This window comes from Hypanus sabinus, chromosome 20 (assembly GCF_030144855.1).
Source record: "Hypanus sabinus isolate sHypSab1 chromosome 20, sHypSab1.hap1, whole genome shotgun sequence".
Taxonomy (NCBI): Eukaryota; Metazoa; Chordata; class Chondrichthyes; order Myliobatiformes; family Dasyatidae; genus Hypanus; species Hypanus sabinus.
In genome coordinates, this window is record NC_082725.1 from 37,602,812 (window position 1) to 37,626,920 (window position 24,109).

Below are 24,109 nucleotides of genomic sequence, written 5' to 3' on the forward strand. Positions count from 1 at the left end.
ACACCATCTGGTCCAGGTGACTTATCTACCTTCAGACCTTTCAGTTTCTCAAGAACCTTCTCTCTAGTTATGGTAACTTCATGTACTTCATGAACTCTAACACCTGGCACTTCCACCATACTGCTAGTATCTTCCACAGAAAAGACTGATACAAAATGCTTATTCAGTTTGTCTGCCATTTTGTTGTTCCCCAATTACTACCTCTCCAGTATTGTCTTCCAGCAGAACAGTATCCACACTCACCTCCCTTTTACTCTTTACATATCTGAAGAATTTTTTGGTATCCCCTTTAATATTATTGATTAGTTTACTTTCATATTCCATCTTTACCTTCTTGATGAATTTTTAGTTGCCTTCTGTTGGTTTTTAAAAGTTTCCCAATCCTCTAACTTATTTCCCATTCATTTTTGTCCTATTATATGCCCTCTCTTTGGCTTTTTATGTTGGCTTTGGCTTCTCTTGTTAGCTACAGCTGTGTCATCTTTCCTTTGGAAAATGATTTTCCCCTTCTTATACTTAACTCCTTATCAGTTAAAGACATATTAAACAACTGAATAAGAGATTTTTTCTGTCATTCCAGAAGATGTTTAGAGATGTTAGTTCATCATAAAAATAAACAAATTTTAAAATTACCTGCAAATGGTTCCCTTCCGTACAGTCAGAAAGGAAATGCTGTGAATTGTCTACATTGCACGGTTCCTGAAGCCACATATCCTTGTATCAGTCTCCAGAAAATCAAACTCATCCTGCAGTGTATAAATGAGGATGTGCAGACAAGCAAAGTATCTGTTTTAATGGCACGACCTTACACCAATGATTTCATTTACACATTTGCATTGTATGACTGTATGTACAGTATATTACCAGAACATTGTATACTCCGATGTCCTCTCTGTTTATCAATCATTCTGCTAACAGTAGTTCCCATCCCTTTTGAATGAAATCCACTTATTCACTCATCCACTTTCTTACCCTTCTCCATTACCATCTGGATTGACCTGCCTGAGTGACCTAGACTGCCCCTTTGGGTTCCTTGGAGGTTGTAGGTCTATGCATGATGCAGCTAGTATTATTCTTACTTTCTGTACACTTTCGAAATAAATGCTCTCAATATTATTCTAGCTTCAAGGATCTCCTGTGATCATTGGTGTCCAACAACCCACTTCCTGCTAACCAGCTAGGGTTGGGAACCAGATACATCACAATCTGCAAACAAGCCACTCTTCCATCAAAGAACTTTCTAAATTTAATAAATCTGTAATGAAGGACAAACACAGCAGAAAATACTGGCAACAGTCATCTGGTGGAAAATGAAAATGAATGACTTGTTCTGGGCAAAAGTTAGACAATGCATTTCGAAAACAAAATATAAGTAAACTGTTAATATTTTACATGAAAGCTTTGATTCCTAATACAGTTTTATCAGATCCAATATTTACAAAACACTTCTCTAGGGCCGATAAACTCTTCTTAGCTCCAAGCCTGGTACAGTTATGAATTATAACAGCTGAGAACTCTGCCATCTTCCGCAGGGATTAAGCTGGGGCAGTTAACTTTAAATCGATAATTATGGGACCAAAACACGTTTTCATTGATTTCAGGTCATTAATGCAGGGGGAAAACGAACTTTCATTTTAAATGGCGCGGTTCACGACACCAAGCGCGGTAATTTGCACTCGTTAGTTTCCAATATTACAGCAACGCTGACGTTTGAAAGGTATTTCCGCAAATGTGCCCCTTCCCCAAATAAAGCCTTAGCAAGTTATTGACTAGTTGTTTTAGTGTTTGTTTGAGGTCTCTACCCGCGCACCATAAGAGACCCAGAGGAAGTCTGTGAGCTATCTTAAAGTTCAATGCAGCATAATTCATGTATCAATTTGGTAGATCTGCGATCTGATCTTTTCGTGGCACGAGTTCCCTTCAATTTGCGGCAGTCTTTTCCCGCTTCTCGCTGACATTTCCAGCGCCTTGTCCTAACCGCTAACTGGTGGAAACTAATGTCATGGAACAAACTCAGTCTCCGACCGGCGTTAAGCCTGCCGGGTTCAGTGTTGGACGGTGAAAGTCAGCAGTCGGCACTGCATTTTGTAGTTAACCCGTTTCTGTCAAGGTAGGATAACAAACGATCGCAAATAGCATTCATAGGTTTTGCATCTGAACAAAAGACAATAATTCACACCCCTGCATTCCGTTCGCGTGCCCCGCCGATATAAGTCGGGTTTATTGCATTATATCTGTCTTCACATTTTTATGATATTGTTGAGTTAAATATGTTATCATTGATCCACGATGGATCAATATCGATATCGCGTTTAATAGCTGTTCTAGTTTATTTTACGATACATTGTTTTCCCCGGGAAATAAAATGTAAACTAAAACTTCTACTACAGAGCCTGCTGCGTTCCACCAGCATTTTGTGTGTGTTGCTTGAATTTCCAGCATCTGCAGATTTCCTCGTGTTTGCGCTTGTACTGCCGTACTTGACTGTGAAGTATAAAGATTGGCAATTATTCATAAAAGATCTTTTTTCCTGCTCACACGAGGAAATCTGCAGATGCTGGAAATTTAAACAACACACACAAAAAACTGGTGGAACACAGCAGGCCAGGCAGCATATATAAGGAGAAGCACTGTCGACGTTTCTGGCCGAGACCCTTCCTCAGGACTCAGTAGCTATGAACCTGATACAAAATAAAAGTTGAAACTGTTGAGCAATTCTGGAACGAGGAAGTGTTTTATAATTTTTTCCCTCAACTGTAGCTTCCTTTTTAACTGCTAAGGATCAGGTTCTCAATGACATCTGCATCGTTTCTTGCATGTTTACTCACACCATGGCTTTCCCCTTGTCATCACTGTCCACCCAGTCGAAGTTCACATCTGGTGGACCACCTTACAAAATTTCTCCCAGCTTCAACAAATGCCACCACCACCACACACATCTTCCCCTCCCCTTGCAGTGTTGGGCAGGATTGTTTCCTCTAGAACTTCCCACTGACATCCACTCATCCCAGCGTTCTTTATGAAATTAGAAGACCATAAGACCATAGACCAAGATAATTAGGCCATTCAGCCCTTTGAATCTGCAAATATATCATGGCTGATTTATTTTCCCTTTCAACCCCATTTCCCTGACTTCTCCCTGCAACCTTTACCAAACGAGACCCATAAATCTCTCTTAAATAGATCCAATGACTTAGTCTCCACAGTTGTCTGTGGCAATAAATTCTATACACATCGACCACCCTCTGGCTAAAGAATTTCCTCCTCATTTCTGTTCTAAAGGGATGCTTTTTTTTATTCTGAGGCTGTGCCCTCTTTGTCCTAGAATCCCCTACTATTGGAAACACCTTCTTCACACCCACTTTATCTAGGCCTTTCAAAATTCAATAGGTTTCAATGAGATCCCCACTTCACAGAAGATGTTAACAAATGCCTTTTTAATTCTCCCTTCCCCACCTCCTGATACAGTTGTTCTACATGATTCACTTGTACTTCTTACAAGTGAACTTAGTGGGTTTGTTGTTCATCATGTGGCTTTACCCGTTTTTGAAAAAAACTCAACTGATGCTGACTAGGTAATTGGTCTGTAAATATCTTTGTTCTGTCCACAAACTGGATGAGACTAGGATACAGGGCCTGGGCTAGGACTAGACTAGAAAAGTGGGACCTGGATGAGGAACTAGGAACCCTGAAAAGGACTCTGAGCCAGAGACTGGACAGGGACCCGGAACCTGGGTCTTGACTTGGGCTTGGACTCCGGACCTAGGCGAGGACAAGACGTGGCAAGGCAACAGGACTGGATGTGGGGGCAGGACACAGTACTCCTGGGCTGGATGAGGACACGAAGCTCTAACTTGGATGAGGGAGACTCGAATACAGAGCCTTAGTCTTGGCAGACAGGAATGCGGAACACAGAGCCAGGACCCCTCCTTGGGAACATAATGTAGGGCCAGGACTCATACACAGAACACAGAGCCCTGGTCTTGGTAGACGGGGACGCAGAACAGAGCCGGGACCCCTCCTTGGGAACAGGATGCAGGGCCGGGACTCATACACCAAAGGCTGAACACAACAAGACAGTTCTCAGCACCAGGTAGTGGCAAACGGCCGGATCTACCTAGCAAAAGCATGGACACAGAGACAGTTCCCAATAACGAAAGACGGTTCCTTATCCAGACACGGCAAGGCTCCGGTCTTGCTCCAGCGGTAGAACATGACAACGAGAATAGGCGAGGTTCCAGGCAAGAGGTAGCAGGTGAGGCTTCAGCCAAGGGCTACAGAAAGAAGGGGAAGGGATCAATCCAGCCTCAGGGTAACAGCAAAAATGGCCTAGTTTACCCAACAGAGGCAAGGACAGGATACTGACAAGACAAACCAGCAATCACACTCAAACCCAGGGCCACTTAAATTCCAGCCCCAATATGAGAATCAGGTGCCTGTGATTAAGCCCAACTGAAACAAGAGAAAGCCAGAAGACCCCAAGACCAGAGACCACGGACCGGACCGTGAACCAGAATACGGACTTCATGGACCGGACCATGACATAGAGTTTCCAGCACTTTTTTTTGTTTTTCCATATTTGGAATGGTGGAAGGGTAAGGAAGCAATCGGTGAACTGCAATTAGCATTCATTTTGGTGACTATTGCTTTTTTATAATTGCATTCATGGTGTACTTAACTTCCCTCACCTCCTCAGATTTCAGTCCATCTCTCAGGAAGAAATATCTTCTTGCTTGGTTACAGTTTACTAGACAGACTGTGCTAATTCTCAGAATAACTTTTTTGGCTTTTGGTGTGGGCCACGACAATTCAATTGAAATGATAATTTTCTTCAGTTAAACGTTGAAATTCAAAGCTATTTCCTTCAGTCCATGCTACAGTATAAACTTTGATGCTTCTTCACTAAATCAATTCCTCTCACTATCCCATCTAGAGCCGGGTTCGACTATCTCAAGGGCTTAGATTCTGCCATCTTTAAGAATGAAGATGGCTTACTTCCTCTTCCATAATATCACCTAACTGCATATCTAACTCAGGCGTTGCTGTTCTCAATCATGTTTTGGTTACCTCCAGGCATTACATTTTCAAAGACTTAAGCTTGCTAAAATCTCTTAGTTGCATCATAGCATACTCAGGGACATGTCTCTCTTAGCGATAACACCAATAAAACCATGAGTTTAAAATATTCAAACTCTTGTTCAAATGTCTTCATGGCCAATCTCCTCCCTCCCTTTTACCTCCTTCAGTACATTAACTCTCATAATCTGTTCTTCATTGCCCTTTTATTTCAACCCATTATGGTGCAGGACAGACCCTAAACTTCTTGATTGTTTCTGCATCTCTATTTATCTTCTAAAGTATCTGCTGAAACATGCTATTTTGATTCAACCCTTTTGACTTGGAAGCTGTGGACTCAATTGACTAAATAGCTCTATTCCATGCTGTAACTCTTTTAACTTCTGTTCAGTTTTCTCATATTTCCTTTACTGTTTTGCATTGATTCTGTCTGATTATGCTCATGTGTATACCTTGGAACGTTTTACTAAGATAAAGCTTTTGTAGAAATGTAAATTAATGCTGATAGCAAGTATAAAAGATTAAACCATGAGGTGTTTTACAAGCCCTGCTTAATCTGATTATATTTAAATCAATACACAATGATCTTCAAGAAACCACTTACACTAAGTCTTTCATTTGTATTCTTCCAACTCTCATTCTATCTTCACCTGTACACTAAAGGAATTTTACAGTAGGCAATTAAGCTATCAACCTGAAACTTTTGGGATGTGGGAGGAAACCAGAGCATATGGAGGAAATCCACCCTGTTAAAGGGAGAATCAGCCAGCTCCACTCAGACAACATCTGAGCTTAGCATGAAACCTGGGTCCCTGGAGCATCTCTACCAGCAATGCCCTGCCGAATGTACCTCAGTCTTTCTTTTAACCGCCCACGAGAATTGCTGCTTTAAAAAGATCTCCACAATAAAAGCACATAAGTAGGCATTTCAATCCATGTGGACTATTCCAGTTTTTAATACTTCACAAGCACTCTTCCGCCAGTCTCATTTTAACCATTTCATTCTACCTTCTGAGACAGCCCCTCATAATCGAGGAAGTCTTCCTTCCGCACGGGTTTGTGAGTTATGAGGTCATTGGGAGAAGGTGGTCACTTCCACTGATGGGGCAGGATGTGTGGTGGTATCTTTCCAGTTTTGCGTTCGCCCAGTTTCAGTTTGAAGAATATCTGTAATTTGTATCCTATGTTGTTTGCTCTTTCTCTCTCCTTTATTTCCTCCGACACAATAACACTACCTGGTCTCTCTTTCCCACTTGCAGCCGTGAGAACTCGTTGGGCCCGCCTTCGGGCCTGATTGACGGGCCGGCAGCGCGACTGCGCAGTGAGGACTGTTTTGAAAGCATGGCGTTGAAAGCGACGGAGGAGTGGGTGAGGCGGAGAGTGGCATTGGAGGAGGAGCGGCTTGGTAAGGGCGCGGATAGTGCTGTAAGGATACTAGTAGTGTTTGGCTTTGGTGTAAGGGTATTTTGCAGACTCAGAGCAGGGATGGAACTTGGCCTCTCATGGGGTTTGGCGGTTGGCTCTGGTGTGAAGTTGGATTACAGTACATTTTTGGTGTCTTTTATTCATATACAGTAGTATGAATAAAACCCAGCATTCATTTATATCGCACACAGATGTTACTGAGCGTTGGTATTAGCTTCTTATAACGATATAATTGCATCTTGCAAGAAATCCTAGTGATTGAATTAAACGCCCTGGTGTTGGCCTGTGTTTTTATTTAAGTATACTGGACCGAGTGCAGACACATTCATTACTCCTATAATAGCTTTTTTTTAAACATTTGGAACTTATAATCTGAAGTTAATAGTCGGTGCTCATGCAAATACACAATGAGTGCGTTACTGCTGCTGTACAGTTTGGATTAAGTTGGTAAAGGGTTGAAACTATGACTTGAGATGTGTGTTCATTGGCTTGCATGCTGAATGAAGCTTTGAAAATGCATTCAGGGATAATAGACTGAGAGCTGGTATGATTCACGTCTAATTGATTCATGGTTCTTCAGATGAACCTTGCAGATTTTCCTTGAAGATCTGTAACCAATGTTTTTGTCAGCTGTATCACTATCTCGTTGATGTGATAGAGGCTTGGTTTTTTTTTTGTAAACATTGAGATATGTTAGTATAGTATAATTATATTAATGTATGTTATTTTATTTTGTGCCATGACAGTGATCTTGTGTCAAATTTAGGAGGGATACTGAAAATAATAGATTCAGGAGATCTAGAGAAATGTCAGAAAATACTTAACAGCTCAGGCAGCATCAGTACAGAGTTACAGAGTTTAACATTTTCATTTTGACTTGTGCAGGAGTAAGCAAAACGTGAAAAAGCATAGATCATGGAGATTTGAAATATAACAAGGAAATATTGGAAATAGATATGGCCTTTACGGGGATATTATGTTTTTCTAAAAAGGTTGTCAAATGTGACAGTATCAGAATCAGGGTTAGTATCACCAGCATATACTGTGGATTTTTTTTAAAACTTTGTGGCAGCAGTACAATGAAATACATGATAATACAGAAAAAAAGAATGAATTACACCGAGCACAAGAGCAATAGAAGCAGGGGTGTCACACCAGCCAACCCCTAAGATGCAAGCTGTGTAAGGAATCCTGGTGAAATCATTCAGCACATGGTAGCAGATGCAAGATGCAGGTAGAGACAACATACACTGAACAGCACAACCAAGTTGCAAGAATTGTGTGCAGGAACATCTGCACTGAGTATGGAGTGGGCACTCCCAAGTTCAGATGGGAAACGCCTGAGAACGTAGTGGAGAATGACAGAGCTAAGATCCTGCGGGACTTCCAAATACAGTTGGCCCTCCTTATCCACGGGTTCTGCATGTGTGGATTCAACCATCCGCGGATCAGGAAAACCCGGAGGTTCTCTCTCCAGCACTCGTTGTTTGAGCATGTAGACTATTTTTTCTTGTCATTATTCCCTAAACAATACAGTAGAGCAACTATTTACATAGCATTTACATTGTATTAGGTATTATAAGTAATCTAGAGATGATTTAAAAGTACAGGCAGTCCCTGGGTTATGAATGAGTTCTGTTCCTGAGTCTGTCTTTAAGTCGGAACAGGTACATCCGGTATTATTTAGCGTCAGTCAAACGTTTTTCTTAGTATATAGTATATATTTTACCTTTCTATGCATATAAAACACTTAAGAAACACACGTATTTCAATAATTAAACCACTGCTTTGCTTAGTAATAATTGTAACTTTAATCGGGGCAGGACCTTTCACGTGCACCATTAAAATTGTTCCTATCATTGACCGGCTGCAGCCTAACGCATTTCCAATGACCGATGATGTTTCACCTCTTTCTGATCGCTTTATTACATCCACCTTATTTTCAATCGTGATCATGATTATTTTCGTGAACAGAAACACTGCAGATTCAGAGCTGCGCCAGGTCCTAAGGTCCACCGCACTGAGACAGGTTAAATAAGGGACTTGAGCATCCACGTTTTTTGGTATCCGCAGGGGGGTTCCCAGAACCAATCCCTCGCGGATAAGGAGGGCCAACTGTAGAGATTGATGAACAGGTACTGGCCAACCAACCAGACATAGTAATACTGGACAAGGAAAAGAAGAAAGCAATATTAATAGGTTTGGCAGTCCTGAATGATGGTAACATCAGGATGAAAGAATATGAGAAGCTAGAGAAATTCCAGGGCTTGAAAGAGCAGATAGAAAAGATGTAGAAGGTTAAAGCCAGAGTAATCCCGGTGGTGATAGGAGCACTTGGAGCTGTGACACCTGGACTGGGAGAAAGAAAGGGACACAACATGAACAGAGGCCTACACTCTGGCCACAGCGAGCTGCTACACAGACTCCTCCGGCAGCAGACGGATGCCATCAGAGATCAAAAGGAAGGTAGTCGGCATTGAACTGCTGCTTGCATTCTGCATTTACCTCAATGTTTAAATCTTCCTCGATGCTTTAATTGGCAAAATGGAGTTGAACATCGTCTCACACCTTTCTCCACGTTTCGTCACCTCGAGGGCATTCAAGCTTGTGCTTGCTTTCCAGAATCTTCTCGGAGACAGCAAAGCACTGGATCACTCAACTGATCTCCAAAATGTAAATTGTAGGCTCTAACAGTTCCAGATGCACATTTAAGATGTGAAATCAGCAGCTTTGTGGACTATCTGGAAGATGTCGACTGAGAGAGCGTCATACGCTCACGCCTCTTTGACCAGATGAGGTACTGCTCTTGGAGACTATGGAGGTTAGTGCCCATGATGGAGCTGACTAATTTTACAGCTCGGCAGCTTACTTTGATCCTGTGCAGAAGCTCTTCCATACCAGACAGTGATGCAGTTAGAATGCTCTCCATGGTACCTCTGTAGAAACTTGAGTGTTGTTGGCGACATACTGAATCTCCTCTAACTCCTTATGAAATATCGACCTTTGCCTTCTTGCCTTCTTTATAACTGCATTGATATTTTGGGACCAGGTTAGTTCCTCAGAGATTTTGACTCCCCAGGAACTTGGAATTGCTCCCTCTGTGCATTTCTGATCCCTCAACGAGGACTGGTGTGTGTTCTGTTGTCGTACCCTTTCTGGTCCACAATCAGCTATTTGGTCTTACTAATATTGAGTCCAAGGTTGTTGCTGCTATACCACTCAACTAGTTGGTATATCTCACTCCTGTACGCCCTCTCGTCACCATCTGCGATTCTGCCAACAATGGTTGTATCATCAGCAAATTTATATGTAGCATTTGAGTTGTGCCCAGCCTCACAGTCATGGGTGTAGAAAAAATAGTAGTGGGCTGAACACACATCCCTGAGGTGTTGATTGTCAGTGAGGTGGAGATACTATTTCTTATTCGCGCAGATTGTGGTCTTCCTGTTAGGAAGTCAAGGATCCAGTTGCAGAGGAAGGTACAGAAAGAAGCCCAGATTGTGAAGCCTTTTAGAACATAGAATAGTACAGCACATTACAGGCCCTTCGACTCACAATATACCCTGCCTCCCATATAACCCCCCACCTTAAATTCCTCCATATACCTGTCTAGTAGTCTCTTAAACTTTACTAGTGTATCTACCTCCACCACTGACTCAGGCAGTGCATTCCACGCACCAACCACTCTCTGAGTGAAAAACCTTCCTCTAATATCCCCCTTGAACTTCCCTCCCCTTACCTTAAAGCCATGTCCTCTTGTACTGAGTAGTGGTGCCCTGGGGAAGAGGCACTGGCTGTCCACTCTGTCTATTCCTCTTAATATCTTGTACACCTCTATCATGTCTCCTCTCATCCTCCTCCTCCTCTCCAAAGAATAAAGCCCTAGCTCCCTTAATCTCTGATCATAATCCATACTCTCTAAACCAGGCAGCATCCTGGTAAATCTCCTCTATACCCTTTCCAATGCTTCCACATCCTTCCTATAGTGAGGCAACCAGAACCGGACACAGTACTCCAAATGTGGCCTAACTAGAGTTTTATAGAGCTGCATCGTTACATCGCATCTCTTAAACTCTGTACCTCGACTTATGAAAGCTAACACCTCATAAGCTTTCTTAACTACCCTATCTACCTGTGAGGCAACTTTCAAGAATCTGTGGACATGTAACCCCAGATCCCTTTGCTCCTCCACACTACCAAGTATCCTGCCATTTACTTTGTACTCTGCCTTGGAGTTTGTCCTTCCAAAGTGTACCACCTCACACTTCTCTGGGTTGAATTCCATCTGCTACTTCTCAGCCCACTTCTGCATCCTATCAATGTCTCTCTGCAATCTTTGACAATCCTCTATACTATCTACAACACCACCAACCTTTGTGTCGTCTGCAAACTTGCCAACTCACCCTTCTACCCCCACATCCAGGTTGTTAATAAAAATCACGAAAAGTAGAGGTCCCAGACCAGATCCTTGTGGGGCACCACTAGTCACAATCCTCCAATCTGAATGTACTCCCTCCACCACGACCCTCTGCCTTCTGCAGGCAAGCCAATTCTGAATCCACCTGGCCAAACTTACCTGGATCCCATGCCTTCTGACTTTCTGAATAAGCCTACCATGTGGAACCTTGTCAAGTGCCTTACTAAAATCCATGTAGATCACATCCACTGCACTACCCTCATCTATATCCCTGGTCACCTCCTCAAAGAACTCTATCAGGCTTGTTAGGCACAATCTGCCCTTCACAAAGCCATGCTGACTGTCCCTGATCAGATCATGATTCTCTAAATGCCCATAGATCCTATCTCTAAGAATCTTTTCCCACCACAGACGTAAGGCTCAGGACTGTAGGAATTATAGCGTTAAACACTGAACTGGTGTCAATAAACAACATTCTGACATTGGTATTTGAGTTGTCCAGTTGATCCAAGGCTCTATACTGAATTCCTTTCTTAATTTGAACTGCTTTCAGGTTAATACTCTTTCAGGACCTTGTATCTTCAGCTTAATCTAGTTTTGGCCTCCATATTTCCTTATGCACATGAGTTAATTTTGGCATTCTATGCCCCTACCAGTTTGCAGAGCAATTCCATTTCCCCCCAAAATGTTCCCTCTGACCTATTTTCTCCATGATTGCACCAGAATCTGCCATTCATCTGCACTCTTGAGAGCAATTTACAGTGACCATTAAGCTACCAAGCAACATTTTTTTGTGTTGAGAGAGGTAGCTAGAGCACCCAAGTGAACTGATGCCTTCACAGCAAATGTGCAAACTCCTTACAGATGGTACCAGTGGTCATGATTGAATCTGAGTTGGTTGGAGCTACTTGGTTCATTATGTGCTGCCCTTCTGTATCTAGGGATATTTCTTCAAGACTTGATTAGGATAATATCAATCCTCTTTTGGAATTGGAAATCATTTTCAGACTCTCTTTGCACTAACTTTACAGATAAACCTCTGCGTTTAATTAAAAATCCGTTCATCTCCCTTTTTTTGTTTAGTACGTTAAACCCATGTTATGTTAAGCTATTTGCTAATGTTAACAGCTTCTCTCTGTTTAACTTATTAGATGCATTTTTTGCATCTTCATTAAATCTTTTTTATGCTCCAAGCAGAATAAGCCCAAGTCATTTACTTTAAACATATTGCTGAAATCTGACAGGAAGCCTCATGCTAGTGTTTAGATCAGTGGGGCGGCAGAAGTGGATATAGAGTGGGACCGTGGAGGTAGGATGGGTAAGTCAGAGTGAATGTTATATAGCATACCCATATTGACATCAATGGATCTGGGGTTGAGAGGGTGAACAGCTTTAACTACCTTGGCATAAACATCACTGACGATCTTGCATGGTCTGTGCATACTACCTGTGTGGTGAAAAAGGCACAATAGTGCCTCATTCACCTCAGACGGTTGAGGAAGTTTGGTGTGGGCCCCAAAATCCAAAGAACTTTCTATAGGGGCACAATTGAGGGCATCCTGACTGGCTGCATCATTGTCTGGTATAGGAACTGTACTTTCCTCACTCGCAGGTCTCTGCTGAGAGTGGTACGGACAGTGCATCTGTAGGTGTCAACTTAACACTATTCAGGACAATTACAAAGACAGGTGTGTAAAAAGGGCCTGAAGGATTACCGGGGACCCAAGTCACCCCAACCACAAACTGTTCCAGCTGCTACCACCTGGGAAACAGTACCACAGTATAAAAGCCAGGACCACAGGCTCTGGGACAGCTTCTTCCACTAGGCCATCAGACTGATTAACTCATGTTGGCAACTGTATTTTTATGTTATATTGGCTATCCTGTTGTACATACTCTTTATTATAAATTGCACATTGCATATTTAGACAGAGACTTAATGTAAAGATTTTTACTCATGTATATGACGGATGTAAGTAATAAAGTCAATTCAGTTGGGACATGTCAGAACCAGTAGAGATTAGCCCAATGAATTTGCGCTGAATTAGCTGGTTACATGGAAATACTTAAAAAGTTATTTTAAAAAAATGACAAACTACCTTTCAACTAATAACAAAATGTATATTTACTTGAAAATGCAGAACAAATTAGAACACTCCCAATGTTACTACAGGTATTAAAGGAAGAATTTGTCTAGTTTACACTGTTGGGTTCTTTTGATTGGCTGTAAATGAACAAAATCAGCACAGATACCTAGAGTGCAGTTAATGGACTATCTTCATACAATGCTTTCAGCAATTGCATCCTTAAAATCTTCATTCTCATTATAATATTCAAGACAATTGTCAATACCTTCCTATTCTTCTTATTTCCTAACTCATTGAAGTAGTGAAATCGCTTCATTTTTACTCTCAGCTGTTTCTGGCATCTCCAAGTCTAAATGCTTGAAATTGCAGTGAGCAAAACAGTTCTGCCGCCAACTATCAGTGACAAAAATCACTGCTTTTGAACACAAACACATTGCATCTGGTGCTATTTAAGCGCAGTGTAGTGTCTTAACAGCTGCACAAGTGCACACAATTGATGCTACTTCGAAACTTTGACAGCCGCTTCCTATCCCAATCAAGCAGCATAATGTCCCAAATAAATGAAAGGAATCCTGGTTATTTTCTCAATTAGATTTTGTTCTTTAAGAGTTCTCCCAAATAAGTGCTACCCCGATAACCAATGCCTAATTAATGGCCCACAGGTTGGAATAACGCAATTCCACTATATTTGGGGGGAAAACTTCTTTAAAAATCTTTACAGTTTGTGTTAGTCCAATCTGTACAGTTCCCACTGAGTGTGGTATCTGTGAAATGGAGTAAAATATAAACTGTTGAAAGAAAGACTTTGAACTGACTTTAGCTTTGACTCATCAGACTTAGGTGAGATAAATATCTGTTAAGTATCTACTTGTCTATTCTTCATTCCTCATCTCTCATCTGTTAGGGCATAGAGCGGTGAGAATGACTCTGGAGGTGGTATTCTTTGTGTAAATTATGGGAGTTCTGGGAGACCTAAAGTTTCCCAGATAATAACATCTACACCAGATGCACCGAGCTGGTGCTCCTCAGAAAACATATTAAGGAGCTGGAGTTGCAGCTCAATGATAGATAGGAGCAACAGTTATCCCTGGGTTGCAGGAGGCAGGTAACTGCCATTTCCCTTCCCTTCAAGGGAAATGGCACAGTTACAGACCAGCATGTATGATGCTGTGGGCATCACTGAATCATGGTTGAAAGAAGGTTATAACTGTAAGTTTAACGTACAAGGTTACACATTGTATCGATAGGACATGTAGGCAGAGGAGGTGGGGAGGCTCTGTTGAAATGATTAGAAAGAGATCACATAAGATTGGAAGGTTTAGAGTCGTGGATAGACCAAAGAAACTGCAAGGGTAAATAGACCCTGAAAGGAGCTGTATACAGACCTTCAAACAGGAGTAAAGATATGGTCTACAAATTACAATGGGAAGTGGAGAATGTGTGTCAAAAGGGCAATGTTATGGTAGAAAGTGAAGCAACAATGTCACTGCTGAAGGAATAGCCATTTATCTCCTGCCATATGCAAAGAGAACATATGTCACTATTGTTACGTACCCCGTAACTGGGTTAACAAGCCGGCAGAAATGGAATGATAAGTTGGAGTCTGGTGGTACTGAAACTACAGGTGTTTATTAGTAAACTAAACAATACAGTATCAAAAATGCCAATATACATATAAAACAGGTTAGCAATAATAAAAGCAGAAGTGTAGGAATAATAATCAACAGTAAAAAAAAAAACAAGCTCCATCAAAGTCTAGGGGTAAATGAATTGGCAGAATATAGAGTTCAGTTCAGTTCATGCTGAGGTAGTTGTTTTGCTGTGTTGCAATGTTGGAGAGAGAGAGAGAGAGAGCGAGTGAGAGATGAGCCGCTGTAGCAGGCAAACCTTCCGTCGTCTTCTTGTTCCGTTGTACCATTGGAGTCACCGGTTATGATCCTTCCGTTCCAGGCTAGACCGTTCTTCAGTGATGGACTCGTCACCCAGGCAAGGGCGGACACACACACAAGTCCCCACCGGTCTGCCTTCATCCACCGTGCTCCAGACTGATTCTCCTGAACCGATCGTCCAGGCCCCCACCTTCTTGTGGGTGCACAACACTCTTTCAGTGTCCACTGGTGTGTCTGAGGGTGTGTCCCCAGACCCATCTTTTATCCCCTCTGACAGGGTATCAGCCATCCATCAACTCCACATGCCCATGTCCATCAAACTAGTCCACTCCCTGCTGTCTCCGCAAGCATGTTAACGAGCAAAGAAGTGTCCTTGTAGCAAAAGATTGTTTACCTTTCCATCAGTGAAGAAGCCATAATACATAAATCATTCGTCTCTCTCTCTTACCTGTAGCAGGTACCTCTACCTCTGTTCTTCATCTCTCTCTCTCTCTCTCTCTCTCTCATTAGCAGCATAGTTCCTGGGGGGGGGGGGAGCTCTGGACCCCATTTCCATTTGGTTTGTTCAGCACACATAACACTATGCACACATCTAAACCCCTAACCTGGACATTTGGGAGCTACTGCAATTCAATTGTCTGCAAAAATTGAAGAAATATAACCAAGTAATGTAAGGAGAGTGCTGTCACTTGTGTGGGGTAGCTGCAATGTTCTCTCTTAATTTGTAATGATCTGTGTGCTGAAAATCTTGTGCCTAGTGACAACAATGTGCACATTAAGTAATTTCTTCAGTTAAAAACAGTATGAATAAAACATCCATAAAAATCATCCCAAACTCTGCATTGTCAACACCATCTGCATTGGAGACCAGAAGAGGAAATGTGTTTTTATATAATAGTAAAATATACTTAACATGCCATCTAGTTAGAAGGTGACAACCTTTTGTGCGCTAGCAGCAAAAGACGTGAGTGTGGGCACTGCTTAGAGGGAGCACAGGGTAGCAGACCATGTCTCAAATGCAACAGTGCTAATGCAAAAGGAGTATGGAAGGGAGTTCATTGACTAATGAGGACTTCCCCAGACCCGGCAGTGAATGAGACCCGTAGGGATCAAGTATGATATGGCAGGTGGCAAGTAGGAAGAAAGCACAGCTGGCACCACCCAAGAGTCGAGGGGTTTCAGGTAGCAATGGTGGTGGAGAAGAAGATTGATAGCTTTATCAGCAACCTTTTTCTGGCTGATGGTGAAGCCTCAATGGTGAGCCAGGGATGCAGGTCCCATTTGTGGAAGGGGCAAAAAGAAAAACATGATTCCAGAATCTGCAGGGGTGATCAGCTTGTTGCACACTAGCTTTGAGATTCTGGAAGCATTTCTGCACTCGATACATCCTGGAAGACCAAGAATATTAGCTCAGCACATACGAAATAGGGTGATCTTCCCTCATTAACACTGCCAGCTTCACTCTCAGGGAGCCCACTCTCTATGAGAGATCAATGCCAGTAACTCAACCAGGAAAGTGTGTAACAGTTTGTGAAAGGTGTGAGCATGCATACATGAGACAATTGACTGTGGCAATGTGACTTTGAACTTCAAAACTAGAAACAATGAATGAGAAACTCCCCATCAATCAACAGTGTAAAGTGTGAAAAGCCCTAGAATACGTGGCCAAGGTCAAGGATGATATGATGTTTTTGCAAAAGTGAGGCATACTGCAGCTCTACAACTTTCAAAAATAGGCATCATGATGGTCCCGTGGATTGTCAGTATGTCATGGGGCAACAATTGCTATGCTTATTACCTGGAATACTTGGAGAGGTAATGAACATTTTTGAGAAGTATTATGTTTGATATAGTTTGCATGATAGAGTTCCACATGGATGGCTGGTCAAAGAGGTAAAAGAAAATCTAAAGGAGATTCATTGGTTCCAAAATTTGGTCACTGAAAGGAAGTAATGGATAACAGAGGAGGGACAATTTTGTGACTTGGAATAAAGTGGCATTACATTAGATTTGATGCACAGTTGCTTAGATTTGGTAATGTTAATGATGTAATTCTAAACATAGGCATGATCAAGAAGTTTGCTGATATAGGAACTGGTTGTAAAATTCAGTGATAAAATCTGAGCCATTTCCCATACTCCTTTACCTCTACACCTCCCTTTTTTTCCTTAAAAAATGTCTTAAAATCTATTTCTTTCAGAAATTCCCAAATCCTTGTATCCAGTCATAATTTGAAAGTGTACCTGTGAAATGCCTTGGATCATTTTATTATACTGTATTAACAAGTATAAATGAGTGTAGGTTATTTTTCATGATATCCAGTTCAGAGCTCAGTGATGTATCTAATGTTTGAAAGGGTTATTCTGCTTTTATAAACTCCTTTGTTTAGAAAACATTAATTTGTTGCTTGTAAAATGAATACTGCTATTATTTGGAAGTGTGAACCCAAATTGATTTTTATTTTAATTTCTCCAAGTTTGGGACTTGTCTTGTGACAAATGGTTGTTGAGTTTATAGATTGCAAGCTTGGACTACCCTTCAAACTTCTTGATTTTTATTGGTTTAACTGTAGAACACAGTATTGAGCCTATTAAACAGTCATGTTTTGACAGCATTTGGGGTATTTCCATGATCAAGGATAAGGCACTGGGAACACACCAGCACCCTTCTAATTCTATTCGTTAACCAGAGATCTGCTCTGCAGTGTATCAGCATGAAGGTGTCAGGCAAAAGCAAGGTTTCCCTGAGCTATGATAGCTTATGTGAGCAAGTATTTATGGTAGTGTTGGACTATGCTTGCCTACAGTGTGAGCAACTTGGGGTGGTGGTAAATGGTACAGGTTGAGCACCCCTTGTCCGAAAATCTGATTTTTGTTTTATTTTGAGCACTGATGTGACAGCGCAAATAGAAAATTCCACGTGGCGCTGGGAAAGTTCCCAGGTGAATGCACAGGTCTCTATTGCACCACATACAGTTCTGAGAAGTGACCTCACGTACCTTGGCACCAGTTTATTTTCAGCAGTCATCATTGCCATGCCTTCGTGCATTGCTCGCAGTCATTACCTTGTGTTTTGTGCTTATTCTCTGCTCTGTACTGTGAAGATATGGATGAAAAAGTGAAAAAGGCCTGTAGTTACCTCTACAGGTAATAGTGGAAAGAAATAGGAAGCATATATGTTTATCTATAGCACAGAAAGTCAAGTTGTTGGAAAACTTGATAGTGGTGTAAGTGCGAAGCATCAGACAGGAAATAGTGTTGGAATGACCACCATCTATGAAGTGAAGAAACAGAAAGACAAACTGTTCTATGCTGATAATAATGAACAGATGTTAATGGAAAAAAAAACTGCATAAAGCGAAAAATGAAGATCTCAATTGTTTTGAAAAAGTTGATTAATCAGCATCAGAGTGAAAATAAGCTGTTTTAACAGTACACTGATCATGAAACAAGCAAAGGTCTGTCACAATGAGCTGGAAATTGTGAATATTCAGCAAGCTGGTTGCAGAAATTTAAAAAAGGCACAGCATTAATTTTTTTTTAAATTTGTGTTTTCATGAAGCAGCAGAGAAATTCATTGAGTTTGCCAAGATTGTCACTGATGAAAATCTAACACCAGAACAAGTTTGATGTGCCTCCTCACAATGATATCAGTGATGACGTACCCTCTACTTCAAGTTTCTCAGAGCTGATGTATTTGTAGTGTTTAGTGCTGCATTTATCTTCTTTTGTAAGTGATGATAATTATTTTGGTAATTGCAAAACATACTATTTTTGCATAAAATCTGAATTTCATCCCCACCTAAAATCCCATGTTTGAGTGTAACATGACCGAATTATTGCATCAAAAATAAAATAATAACCTTTTTCAGTTTTTTTGCATTTACCTATGATTAAATTCAATCTTTAGTTTTTATCTTACCTAAGAAAAAACAAATAGTAAACTGTTACCGTTTAATGAAAGCACAGCGTCGTAGTTTGAGACTGAAAGGCTGCTGTGGTTTATTGTTGTTCAACAACTGATTCAGGTATTATCCCAATGCTGCTTTTGCTACCTACATACATTATATTTTCATTAAATTAATGGTATGTAATAATTTGCTTTGTTAAGTACATATGTTTGATGATCAAGTATGAGACTAAAACTGTTTACCGGTAGCTCACAAATTCAGAGTTGGGAATGATCATGATGCTAAACAGCCACTAACTGTCAACTGGGGCAGCTGAGGTAGTGATAGTTAACTTTTCGATAGTTCAATGTATACATTATTGTCTCACGCACAAAATTATTAAAATATTATGTAAAACTACCTTCAGGGTATATGTACAAGCTGTATATATTTAGATTTGGGTCCCATACCCATCATATAGATGCAAATATTCCAAAATCTGAAACCCAAAACATTTTCAGCCCAGAGCATTGCAGATAAGAGGTGCTCAACCTGTATTTCAAAAGAACATGACTATAGTATGTTTTAAGTTTAAAAAGTTGTATTAGATATAGTTCCTGTTTCAGTATTTAATCAGAACAGCAAAAGTGATAATTTTGTGGTAGTTGAATTCTCCTTTTAAAATAGTGATTCCACTTGTGATTTTTTATTTCTTCAGTGGATGTACGATCTTTGTTCCTGCCAGGAAGTTGCAAAGAAAAGATCACGCATCTTGGCAAGTCTCTCAGGAACTTTACACGTCTTAAAATACTTGATCTATCCCGCAATTCTTTGATTTCATTGGAGGTGAGTTTTTAATTGTCCATATTTAATATTCATAATTGCTCTATTAAAAAGATATTCTGTGCTTGTGGTTTATGTTATACAGTTTGATTTATAACTACTTGTTTGTGCAGTTTAATGGATTCCTAACAAGTGGTTTGTAAAAGCACTAAACTGCAGCTTTGTATTTTTCATGTACATTAAAGTTGTCTGTCTGTGGCAATGCTGATATATAAAGAAACTTCTGGAGGAGAAGATGAGCATCAGCATCATTTCGGTGTTTATGTTATTGCTGCAAACTAATGCTGCTTTGGATTTGAGAATAGTGGGTACTAAACATCACCATTATTTCTATTATAATTTGTACCTCTTTGGTCGAATTTCACAGGGGTGATATGCAAAAAAAATTTTGTTAGCTCACGGCATGCAGTGCTGCCCCTTGATTCTTTAAACTTGACCTATAATAAAATGATATATAATGATTATCTTTACTGCCAAATAAAGCAGCAATAGGTTTGCCACCCCTGTTCTAATACTTCCATTACTGCCAGCAATACAATTGATTCAAATTAACAAACTTAATGGAAAGAAATATTGTTTCTTTAAGGTGTGAATTTGGAATCCAAGTTCTAAATTGAACAGCTCATATTCCTCAACTTGAATTCAGCCTGGTTCCAGTCAACATAAATTTCAGATCTGTAGAGATATGCAATTGTATAATTTAAAAAAAAACAAAGCCTTTGTGAAAGCAGTGCACTGGCTACTGAAGTAATTTAATGTTAGGTCTCAGACTTGCTTCCTCTGATATGACATGGAAAATAGTTGAGATGCTGGAAAAATGGAAGATGATGGAAAATATTCAGCAAGTTATCAGTGTTGATGAAGGGACAACTATTAATCTTTCAGGCTGATGACTGATCATCAGAACTGGACAAAGTTGGATACAAACAGTTTTTAAGATGTAGTGGGGTGGAGATCAAATGGTTTGTAACAATATCTTGTGTCCACTGCTGTACGCACATTGGCGGAGACAGACAATGCAGGTTGTGCAACTGTTTTGCAGAGTACTCAGATTGCAAGTGTGATCTGTCACTTGATTTCTCTCTATCCCCTGTGTTCGTTCTGACCTATTTGTCCTCCATATCCTTTGTTCCATTAGTGCACTGCATAAACCCAAAGAGCAACTCTGGACATATTACGTCTAGTGTTTCTAATATGCTGTAACTAGACATATTACATCTTTCAGGAGTTGACATTAAATTCAACAATTTCAGATAATAAACATCATCAGCATTTAGAAATTTTAGTGTCCAGTAGCCACCATTTTATTTAGTAATTTCTGTTTGACTGTGTCTTTTATTTGTAACTTTTCAAGAGAAATTTTCTTTACATGCTCCACTGTTTTCCTCTTTCTGCCTTGACCTATTATCCTTGCTTGTCATTTAATCACTTTTATCTTTATCTGGATTTTATAAACTTTCTTTATTGACTTCTTCTCCCCTCCCCATTACACTTCTTTTTAAAGCATGTTTGTTTCTAATTTTTACCAGTTCTAATGAATCATCATCAACTTGAAACATTTTTCTCTTAACTCTGTATCACCATTCCAGATGTAGCCTGATCTAAGAATTATTTCCTGGGCATTTTTTTTTGTCTATCTCTTTGTATAACTGTTGGCCATTTCATGAATCTTGGGCAGTGAATTTTTCCCTATAATCAAATTTCTCAGCAGATGTTCAAATATCCTTTGTTTCCTTTAGTATCCAGGAATCCTTTAATCTCTGTCTTGTATATAATCAGTGACTGAATCTTCTCAACTTTTGGATGCGGAATTCTAAAGAAACAATATCCTTTAGGTCAAGAAATTTTTTGTTATGCCAGCCCTAAATTATTGATCACAATTCCTGGAATTGTCATTCCTGGTTCTGTACTCCTGAAATGAAAATTATTCTTATATTTACCCTGGATCTCTCAATTCTAAATACTAGAGAACATAGGCCCAGTCTGTTTAGTATCTACTCATAGTAAATGTCACTGATAATGGTTATCAGTCTAGTAAATGTTGGCTGCTATGCCTCTGTAGCAATTTTTATCCTTCTTTCAGTAAGGAGACCGAACATCTACACACATTCCAATTATGATGTCATCAGAGTCCTAGGTGATTACAGTAAGATGTTTTTGTTCTTGCACTAAAATATTTTTGTTTGCACTAAAAATACCAGATTATACAACTTCCTAATTGTTTGCTGGACCTGCAGATTAAATTTCAGTGACCGGTGAAGAAGGACACCGGGGGCCCTCTGAATATGTTTTTGTCCCTTCTCATTTTAAAAACTATTCTGATTTTGTTTTGATAAGGTAGCTGATATTTCTACATTTTATTCCATTGGTTTTAAGGATTAATTTGATGGATAGAGAAAGAAATTGTAATGAGAGATTTTAAAAAGAGCAAAAAAGAACTAGTACACTTTGGAGACAAAAAACCCAGACTCATTTATGAAGTTGTACAGTCTGGAAACAGACCCTCCTGCTCAACTGGTCCATGCCAACCAAGATTTCCATTTAAGCTTGTCTAATTTCCTGCATTTGGCCTGTGTGCCCCCGAACCAAGGTTCCCAACCTTTCTTTATGCTATGGACTCACATCATTAACTGAGGAGTCTATGGGACCTGCTCTAAGCCTTTACTCTGTGTGTACCTGCCTGAAGTACTTCTTCTGGCAGCACATTCCAGAGGCTGACTAGCCTCTTTGTGGCAAAAGTTGCCCTACAGCTTCCTATTAAAGCTCTCATCTAATCCAAAATTCCCTAATTCTTAATTCATCAATCCTGGTGGAAAAAGAATTCACTCTGTGACCCCTCCCCCCATGATTTTATGCACCAATAAAAGATCACCCCTCATACTCCTGAGTACCAATGAATAAAGCCCCAGCCTGTTTGACCTTATTCCATAACTCAGTCCCTTGAGGCTGAGCAACACTCTTAGAAATGTCTGCATACCTACCACCTTCTATCTCTCCTATAGTAGGGTGACCAAAGCAAAGCACAATATTACCTATTGTGGCCTCACCAATGTCTTGTACAACTGCAGCATTGCATCCCAGAGTCTCTATTCAGTGAGTTAGTAGGTTATCTCTAGCCTAATTAGGTTTGCCACAAACAGCCTTAGTTCCCTTGGACTTGGCATTTGTCTTGCCTCCAGTTCAGAAGTCTGAGTCCAGAGATGTTAGCAGAAGATCTATAAGACAGTATTATAGTGTAATGTTGGAAATGATGCATGATTGGAGGTTCTGTCTTTCAAATTAAGTTAAATGCTTTCTCTTGTAAAAGATTCCATTGTATTTATCAAATTTTTCCTGGTATCCTGGCTCTATGAAATTATTTCTGTAAAAGAAATTAGCATTAACATAATACTGTCTAAAATGGCTGCAATATTTCTTCTACAACATTTAAAAAGTACATCCAAAATTTTAAAAAAATTGATTGATCAATTAATGCAGGCAATTCTTTTTAATGTTGCACATGTTTAAAAAACAACTTTCATAGGCTGATCATCCCTAATTTATAAATTAATCTATAAACATAGAAAGGAATGTGTTTTCTGCTCTTTTTATAGGAATCAAATTGCAACTCTTAGCCACTTGAGCAAAGTGAGCTAATATTGTGAAAGTATCAACTACTTGTCAATGTGTTATCATTTGTTTATCTTTACTAATGAGAAGCTGAGTTAACTACATTCTTTATTAGTAATATATGACCTTGAACAATGAACATTTTGATTATCAGTTAAGGTGCATTTTTCTAAGCAACATTGTCATTTAGACTTCTTTATCAAGGAACATGATTCTTTTAAGAGCCTCTGCTGTGAATTCTAACATGTGGAAGGCATCAGAGCAAAATTGACTCACTCCTTTGATTAAATGAAATGCATTATCAATGAGGATAATTATCAACTGGATAGCATTCATATTGGTCTTTGCTGTCCTTTGTCACCCTTTTTGTAGCCGAGAAATAATGAGGCAAATTTAGCTTCTTCCTTTCCCAGCTAACTGACATCAGCAAATTCAGTATAAACCAGTCATAAACTCTAAAATCTTTTGATCCATAGAGGACATTCTTTTTCAGCAAGCTATCTGGGTATCCCTTATTGAATTTTCAAGCTCGATTGGTATTGCATAGTTTTGATTGGATCATTGTTTTGTTAAGAATGTTATTGGTGTCTCTACTTGAGTAAAATCTGCAGTACAAGGTTAATTAAAGATGAAAATCTAGGTTATTTTATTAAAATATGTATTCAATTATTCTCAAATGTAATTAGGGTAATATTGATTCAGTGATTGAATATTGACAATGATTACTGAAACCTCTTGCATAATTTTGAAGATTACATAAAATGAGGTTTACCAGTTTCCTGATGCCTTACCCAATATATTTAAGAATATATTTCATTATTTTTTTTTGGGTTACCATAGTAAAGAAATGAGGTCAGGTCTTGGAAAACCTGCA

The 24,109-nt window shown here is 39.9% G+C and overlaps 1 protein-coding gene across 1 annotated transcript in view; it reads left to right on the forward strand.

The window, feature by feature from the left end:
* The window catches only part of cep72 (centrosomal protein 72), a 217,609-nt gene that overhangs the window by 40,186 nt on the left and 153,314 nt on the right, over positions 1–24,109 (forward strand). Inside the window, exons 3-4 of the mRNA XM_059944915.1 lie at positions 6,336–6,481; positions 19,502–19,629. Coding sequence (XP_059800898.1) covers positions 6,336–6,481; positions 19,502–19,629 — 274 coding nt within the window. The remainder of the gene's footprint in view (positions 1–6,335; positions 6,482–19,501; positions 19,630–24,109) is intronic.